This window comes from Danio aesculapii, chromosome 20, assembly GCF_903798145.1.
Source record: "Danio aesculapii chromosome 20, fDanAes4.1, whole genome shotgun sequence".
Lineage (NCBI taxonomy): Eukaryota > Metazoa > Chordata > Actinopteri > Cypriniformes > Danionidae > Danio > Danio aesculapii.
Window position 1 is genome coordinate 8,268,999 of NC_079454.1, and position 9,155 is coordinate 8,278,153.

At 35.8% G+C, this 9,155-nt stretch overlaps 1 protein-coding gene across 1 annotated transcript; it reads right to left on the minus strand.

The window, feature by feature from the left end:
* Positions 1-362: 362 nt before the first annotated feature.
* On the minus strand, positions 363-6,088 carry grcc10 (gene rich cluster, C10 gene). The gene is made up of 4 exons (XM_056481466.1): positions 6,023-6,088; positions 2,631-2,714; positions 1,274-1,450; positions 363-1,201 (listed from the first exon to the last, which is right to left on the minus strand). The coding sequence occupies exons 2-4, from the start codon at positions 2,680-2,682 to the stop codon at positions 1,062-1,064; spliced, it is 369 nt and encodes a 122-aa protein (XP_056337441.1). The 5' UTR covers positions 2,683-2,714; positions 6,023-6,088; the 3' UTR covers positions 363-1,061.
* Positions 6,089-9,155: the final 3,067 nt, after the last annotated feature.

Below are 9,155 nucleotides of genomic sequence, written 5' to 3' on the forward strand. Positions count from 1 at the left end.
AAACTTTATAATTAATTAGAGGCAATATCATTAATTAATTCTTTCATTCATTTTCTTTTCGGCTTAGTCACTTTATTGATCAGGGGTCACCACCGTGGAATGAACCACCAACTTATCAAGCCTATGCTTTACGCAACGGATGCTGTTCCAGCAGCAACCCATCACAAGGAAACATTCATACACAATCATTCACACACATACACTATGGATAATTTAACATACCCAATTCATCTATACCACGTCTTTGGACTTGTGGGGGAAACCGGAGCCCCCAGAGCAAACCCACACGAACACGGGTAGAACATGCAAACTTAGAGGCAATATCATTTCATTAATTTCCAAAAATGACTTTATTAGATAAATACTGTTAACATGACAATGATGTTTTGCAAATATTAAGAAGAATGTCAATGAATGCAAATACATATGTTTATTCTATATTAAAATGAGACATAATCAATGGAAACCGTACAAAAAGCATCCAAAAAAGAAATAAGACTTTCATAATGTCTGTTTTGCCTGATAAATATACACACTCAGCAATGGCAAAATACATTTAAATACAAAAAAATAAATATGTGAAAAAAAAAAGTATTTAACTGGGGATAATGGGAATGTAAGTGTTCATTACTATCCTGCTTACTTGGCAACACTTTACAATAAGGCTGCATTACTTAATGCACTTAATACTATGAACAGTGAGTTTATTACAGTATTTATTCATCATTGTTAACATTATTGAGCAAGTGCAATTTAGAAATTGAATGCATTAGTGAATATTTGCACTATATTTAAGAACACTGTACAATAGTTCATGCTAGTAAATAAACACATTAACTAATGGAACCATATTGTTTAAAGTGTGACCATTTACTTTACCATTTTACATTATACTTCTATTTATGCAAATAATTTTCGGTGATTTGAGCAACTTATACTTGATCAAATCACCCATCAACGCTGTATTAAAACTGACTAAAACCTATATTTTGGGGGAAAATGAAAAAAAAACATGAATTTAAGGTGAAAACTGTTTGGAATTGTATGAGTTTTGTGTTTTACTATGAGGTCGGGATGCCGCTGCCGATAGGAGGAGTGGAAAGAGGAGGCAGAAGGAGACTCTTGAGTTTCACGGACATGGCTGCGATCTCTGGGTCCTGAGTTTCATACATCTTTACCAGTCGGGCGAATTTGAGAACACCTTAAAAGGTAGAACACAGTGGGTAAAAGGACTGTATGTTGCTTGTGTTTATATGCATTTAATGAAGCCCACCTTCTCCTTCATTGTTGAAGCCGTACGCTTTGATGACCTCTTGCTGGATCTGAGTGGCCACAGGGAGCACGAGCTGCAGCATTTTGCCCATGTCGTTGCAGGCACTTTCACGGGCTTCCTCCATGCGGGCTGCATTCTCTGGCACGGAGAAGGCCTGGATAACTTCACTAAGAACAACTGAAACACACAATAAAGGTATGGAAGCTCAGTTTTCACCGCACGGTAGACAATAGTGACTTTGGAATATCACAACTCTGAGGTTCTCCCTCAAGACGGCAAGTTTACGTCTCCTAATTCGAAGTTTAAGTCTCATAATTCTAAGCAATTCTGTTTACTTATCATTGTCACAATTCTGTGTGTATGTCTCACAATTGGGAGTTTAGTCTCACAATTCTGAGTTTAAATCTCATAAATGAGTTTAAGTCTAATAATTCTATGCAATTCTAAGTTTACATCTTACAATTCTGGGATTACGTATTGATATTCTACATAGTTCTGAGTTTACAAGTCTGAAATGTAATTTCTGGGATGTCCCTGCCTATGGGCTGTGAGTATGTTTGTTTGTGTGCGTGTGTGAGGTCCCGGCCTATCAGCGGTAAGTGTGTGTGTTTCAGTTACAGGTTGGAGATGATGTGATTGGTATACAGGTGCCGCTAGTTGGGAAGTAAATATAAACAGCGTTTGGTGTGCTCGTAACGGCGCTGGGATTCTGAGCAATCACCTTGGCATGGAACTCGGTTAAGCTCCCTTTTTGGCCCTGACTCTTCTTTTCGTTTATTTTATTCATGTTATTGTTATGTTAAAATAAATGTTGTTTTTGCCCATGATAGTTGCGTCTAGTCCTCCTTTTTGTTGCAGCTTCAGAGCCGGCTGTGACATGTCTTTTTTAAAATCTTACAATTCATATTTAACATCTGATCGAACTGACATTTTGTCAGTGCTATTAAACTATGTTTGCAAGTTTTTATTCTTTTTTTCCCTCACAACTGCATACTTATTTCACTATATATATTTAACATTACACAGATGAAAAAAATGAATCTGTGGTCTAATATCCACTGCCACTCCTTATTAAGAACACTGCATCACAACAAAAGAGTGTGGACTGTTGCGGGAGTCATGCCATGACCCCATAGAACACAATTTAAGGACTGAAGTCAAAATTGTATGATTTTTTTTTTTGCTAGAAAAAGTTTGTATGCTTGAAAGTATTTTTATTTTTTATTTTATTTTTTTTTTTTTCTTCCTTTATTTCCTTTCCTACCTTTTGATGTTTTTCCTTGTTTTGATATTGTATGTAAATCTGATTTAATAAATTTAAAAGTTACAGTAAATCTGTAAAGCACAGAAGTCTTACCTCGAGCCTGCTCTACAGTGAGCGTGGGCTGCTGTGCTGGGGCAGAGGCCATGCCGGCTCACACAGGAGATTCACAACCCAAATCTGCAATGACAAAAATTTTTAGGAATTAAACATTGCTATGACACTTTACTTAATGAGTTACACATAACATAATTTATGAAGAATAGCGTTGACCTTTTTTAAAGCAGCTTTATGCATTTTTCAAAAACGTGGTGAATATGAATTAATATGAGGTTGTTTTCCAAGTGCAAGTAAAAAAAACAATACCTTGTAATAGAAAAATCAAATGCACCTGAATGGAAGCACAAAAACCAATGTACACGAAATAATACAAACATATCTAACAAATCTAAAATGCAGAGAGCCATGCTTATGTTGTTTTTCACAAAATTGCTTAAAGCCGCAGAATTGCAAATTGTTTATTTTCAGATATAAAACATGTTGAAATGCCTTCAGTATGTATGACATTACTCAAATATCAACATTTTCTGGTTATTTAAAGAAAACCACGATAATATTGATAACCGTGATCATTTTACCCACTATATTCATGATATGTTACTATATTCAGCGTTTATGTCTTGCAATTCTGCGTTTGCGTCTGGCAATATAACATTTACATCTCGCAATTCAACGTTTACGTCTCACAATTCTGTGTTTACGTCTCACAATTCTGCATTTACATCTCGCAATTCTGCATTTATGTCTTGCAATTCTGCGTTTATGTCTCGCAATTCAATGTTTAGGTCTCGCAATGCAACATTTATGTCTCGCAATTCAATGTTTAGGTCTCGCAATTCTGCGTTTATGTCTCGCAATTCAACGTTTACGCCTCCAATTTAATGTTTACGTATCACAATTCTGCATTTACGTCTCACAAATCAACATTTATGTCTCGCAATACTGCATTCACGTCTCGCAATTCTGCATTTACGTCTCGCAATTCATTTGTCAAGCAATTCTGCGTTTGTCTCGCAATTCAACATTTATGTCTCGTAATGCAACATTTACATCTCGAAATTCAACATTTAGGTCTCACAATTCTGCATTTACGTCTCACAAATCAACGTTTATGTCTCGCAATTCAAAGCTTTTGCCTCACAACTCAACGTTTCCGCCTTGCAGTTTAATGTTTACGTATCACAATTCTGTATTTACATCTCGCAAATCAACAGTTACGTCTCGCAATTCTGCATTTACGTCTCGCAATTCAACGTTTACGTCTCACTATTCAACGTTCACGTCTCACTATTCAACGTTCACTTGTCACGATTGAACGTTTAAGTATCACAATTCAACATTTACATCTCACAATTAAACTTTTCGTCTCATAATTAAATGTACGCAGGGGCGTAGCGGACATTTTAAAAGTGGGTGTAACGGCTGTATGAGATCATACGTTCATATAATTATTAATCACCTGTTTCTAAATGGTCTGTCTCTAAAAGTGAGGGGGACCGTCCCCCCCTGGTTGCTACACCCCTGAATGTACGTCAACGAGCGTGGGCTGCTGTGCTGGGGCAGGGGCCATGCTGGCTCACTGCACGAAGGAGATTCACAACCCAGATCTGCAATAGCAACTTTCAGGAATTAAACACTGCTGTGACACATTACTGAATGAGTTACACATACCATAACCAATGAAGAATATCGCTGACCTTTTTAAAGCAGGTGAATAAAAATTAATATGAGGTTTTCCAAGAGCAGATAAAAAAACAATACTTTGCAGAGAGCCATGCTTATGTTGTTTTTTCACAAAACTGCATAAAGCTGCAGATTTGAAGGTGTTTTGTTTATTTTCAGATAGGAAACTTGGTGAAATGCCTTAAGTGTGTGTGATATGTATGCCCTAAATACAGATGTGAATAAACAAGCTTCCACGAGTAAGAATGCAGACAAATTAGTTGATGAGAGAGGAAAGACTAATGTAGTGGTGTGGAAGTGGTTCGGCTTTTTAAGTTCCAATAATATTTTAGTTTCGGTGCTCTGCAAAATGTGCTGGATAGTGTGGTGCCGACTAGCAGCGGCACCACATCAAATCTGTTCCACCCGATAAAACATACTGAGAGTCAGAAGATGAGGCATCATAAAAGTTTAAGCCAACCTGTCGCCTCACCATCCACCTCCATGACACTGAAACCAGGCAATGAAGCAAACAGATGGCTAGAGGTGCCATGTAAGATTTAAATCAAACTTCGCTTATCATTCACCTAAAAATTACTCGCATATATTCTATTCTATTGAATGTTCATAACATGTATGAAACTTGCGCATATACATATAAACTTGATGCATGCATACACCCACATACATATAAACTCGATCCTTGCATATACTTGATCCTCGCATAAACACACACACACACACACACTTGCTGCATGCTGGTATAGCACTCAAGCAAACTTACAAAATAAAATTCACAAACATATTTATCAAGAATCTAATTATTACAAAGCTTAAGAAAAAGAAAGAATGTAATTAATAGATGTATTAAATCTGTTAAATAATGAAATGTGTTATATAAAATATTGATGTAAATAGACTATATAAAATATTTAAGAACTATTTTATGTTAAACCTTTTAATTTAATAAGGTAATAACATACAGAAATATAAATTAACAGACAGAATCCTTAAAGGACGTTTAAAATAAAAGCAACCAGAACTTTGAATATACTCATCTGTTTGTAAATGCTAAATACAAATAAAAAGTGAACATTAATTTTTTTTGTACTTTTTTATTTTAAAAAAGTTATGAGCCTGGAGGTATTATAGACTTTGCAAATTCAGTTTGCAGATATTTGTAGGTACAGACATCTATTGTGTGCGTTCTTGGCAGTTTTTTTTTTCCTGTCTTTTTAAAAGTGTCCATATCGATTATATCGTATCGACCGAAATTAAGAAATATTTGCCATATCGTCCAGCCCTACTAATAAATAACATATTAATTACCATTAAGTTTTCCGTTCCACCTTCATCAACAGAACTGTTAACATCAACATAAAACACTGGCAGCTGTGTTCCACTATTACTGGCATCACAAACTACAAATAAAGTTATACCCTATTCATAAAAAAGTCATATTATGTTTTCCATCTGTATAACATATAAAATATAACATCAGCAACCCAATGGAACTGGTTTAAATAATAGATAACACATAGAAAATACGGAATAATCAGCTGGATAGATTACTTTCAAGTGCATTATACTAATAATTATATGGAGAAGTAACGTTACATGATGTAGTGCTGTGAAGAATGAGAGCTGTGCCGTTCCATTCGTCAGCAATGAATGATAGTCGAAACGACCGCATGAGCAAATTTTCAGACCTTCGTATATTAAGATATGAATATTTTGCACCGAAAAAATATTTAAAATACACTTACGTCGGTGATGCAAGTGCCCAACCGCAGCCGCTCCTGTGACACGGACCCGTGCGCACTTCCGGTTGGTACAGTCATAAAAGTGTCCGCGGGAAACCCATAACAGACGCCTCACTGACCGCTCTGGTCTTCTTTACAATGCTTAATTTAGCAGTTAAAATTCAGCAGTTGAACAGTAATTCTGTCTAAATCTACTGCGAGTAGATTCTAGAGTCTAAATGTAACGTCACTTCATCAGTTTTTTGAGTCATCTATTAGTAATGTTGGCTAATATTGTTCACAAAAGATTGCAGATCTTTCACCTTTTGTGTAAAATGACACAACCTGCTACAAGATGAGATTCTGCTTATGTCTGTTTAAAGCCTCTTTAAATGTTTTGCAAATTAATAAAAGGTATGCTTTTTAGCTTTATTCTCAAATATTTAATTCAATTCTATTTAACAAAGATTTTATATTGAGACAAATTTTGCACAAATAAAATGTTTAATTAAAAAATGCTCATTACGCCCACACAACATCAAGCTGTATTAGAGGTTAATATTTGGTTGATCTTAGGTTGGACATTGACGTCGGCCTGACGTTGAGTTCTGACGTCTATCCCAGTTTTCATTTCCAAACAAATATATATATATATATATATATATATATATATATATATATATATATATATATATATATATATATATATATATATATATATATATGTACAGAGTATGTATGAGATACAGAAATTCAATCGGTAAAACAAGATAAAATAACAGAAAAAGATTTTTTTTAATTATATTAAAAATAAATAATGCTAGGCCTTGCTAACTCACAATAACTTAAAAGTGTGAAACAAATATACGGTTTTAACAGCTTTTTTGTTTTTACTCTCTTTAAAGAGCATATAGGTTACCCCTTTTTTCATATTTAATATAAGTCTTTTGTGTCCCCAGAATGTGTCTGTAAAGTTTCAGCTCAAAACACCCATCAGATTATTTGTTATAGCTGTTTGAAGTGTCTATATTATAGCTGAAAAAAGTTATTGCTGTTTTTTTGTACTAGCCCTTTAAGGCTAGTCCTCCCCGCCCACTGTGCCCACGTGCCTGTCAGAAATCGCGAGAAGCCCCTGTCTGCAGCCCGCAGATTGGGGCGGGGCTGCATATGGGGCGGGGCTGCATGTGCAAGTAATAAGTAATAATGGGTGGTGCTGAACATGTCGCTCCGCCTATTCAGTTGACATAACTTATGCTTTCATTTCTGGTTTTCATCTCATGGTGAGTACACGTCTTATGTCAGTATACATTAAAAGCTTCGTATTATGTGTAAAAGGTGATGTAAAGTTTTAAAACCTTGTAAAAAACGAATGTTTACTGTGTTAGTTGCCGTTTTCCAGGTAGATCGTATTGAGGTAAAGTTGGAGAGGGAGTAAAATCTTTCCGTGGCAGGGGCAGCTGCCACTAAACCTGCCACAGCTAAGTGCGCCTGCCACAAATACCTGCCATTCTACCCGTCACCGCTATAGGCAGCCGCCTGTAAACCTGCCACTGCTGAGCGCGCCTGCCACGGCACCCGCCACGGTTATGCGCGGCTGATACGGCACCCATCACGGTTATACGGGTATGCTACGGAACCTGCCGCGGTTATACACAGCTGATTCGGCACCCGCCACGGTTATGTGGGGCTGATATGGAACTGGTACGGGTAAACCGGTCTGCTATGGAACCCGCTACGGTAATTTGCTGAAGTCCAGAATGTTTTATTAAAAATCATTTTTTCACACCCTCACCCCACACCACCACAGCTTGGCCATGAAACAACTTAATGCCAAAAAAAAAGCACACTCTAAATGTATGCTCTGCCGCTGAAAAATGGTGACTTGGAACAGTTCTGTTTTAAACCACATATCCCCATTTTTGTTTATTTTTGTTCACTTATTTCTCTTTGTTCAGATTTATCTATCTTTATATGTTCATTGATGTTCTTTTGATAAGTCCCATCTGAATGTCTGACGGACTGTAGGCCCTGTGATATGAGAGCTTTCAATTTAAATGTTTAATGTTTTGTATGTTTGTTTCTTTTAATATTGTTCTCTACAGAAAACTAGCACAGCATGTATGTTCAGACACATGGGATGAGTACAGTGCTGATGAAATTCCAGTAAGCATCACCCATAAACATTGTTCCTTAACTACTTAATGTTTTCACTTTATTTTGTCTTTTTTTTGTTGTTGTTGTTAATTGTTGTTGTTAATGGTGGTGTTCTTTTGGGTTTTTTTTTTTTTTTGTATTACCAGGGCATTCCCAAACAACACTGCTCAAATAACTGTGGAGTGTTTGTGTTGATGGCAAGTAATTAAAAAAAAAGTTTCTTCAAAAACCTATTTAATGTTTGCATATGGTGTTTTGTTGCTTGGAATCATTACAAAACAAATATGCTATTTTAGTATGCAACTGTACATCTGCTCTAAGGTGCTGTTTATTTATGTTGTAGTATGCTCTATACATTGTGATGGAGGGGCATTTTGATTTCGATGAGGTAAACTTTGTTTTCTAGTTGTTTTTTTTTTTTTTGTTATTATTACTTGGCATTAGTTTATCTGTTCTTTATTTTCCAGTCTGGCATGCAAGTGCTAAGACACTGGTGGTGCATAGTTTTGCTGACAAACTACCCTTTGTAATTTAGGTAAGTTACTGTAGGTCTCCTGAATGTAAAATGTTTTCAGTTTTTCAGTGAACTTTTTGCCTAGCAATTTTACATAAAACTTAAGAATTTTTTTAACTGAAAAATATATAACGTTTTGACATTAATCTTAGTTTTTTTTTTTTTTTTTAAAAACATTTTTAGGTCAGATGCTAAAAGAAAAAGCCTCAGGAAAAGAATTAGAACGCAGAGAGCAGGTATGGTTTACACTGGTACTTTTAATGGTACAATTAGAAGGAATATGATGTTTTTTTTTTTGTTTTTGTTTTTTTGTTCATTTAGAGGCAATCGACCCCATCCCAGTTGACAATTTTCTGACCACGGTATGCCTAGTAGAAACATCTTTAACTCTGAGTTTTATTTTAATATGCATATGTTAAGCGACAATTTGGCCATATTGTTGGCTATTTTGTACAGATGCCTCCTGAGATCCTGCGGCAAATCCTTTTG

Excerpts from the sequence above, each read along its gene's own strand:
- grcc10 (XM_056481466.1), bottom strand. The coding sequence starts at position 2,682 with ATGGCCTCTGCCCCAGCACAGCAGCCCACGCTCACTGTAGAGCAGGCT. Across the intron at positions 1,451-2,630 it reads CACTGTAGAGCAGGCTCGAG|TTGTTCTTAGTGAAGTTATC; the intron begins GTAAGACTTCTG and ends TGTGTGTTTCAG. Across the intron at positions 1,202-1,273 it reads CTTCAACAATGAAGGAGAAG|GTGTTCTCAAATTCGCCCGA; the intron begins GTGGGCTTCATT and ends CTACCTTTTAAG.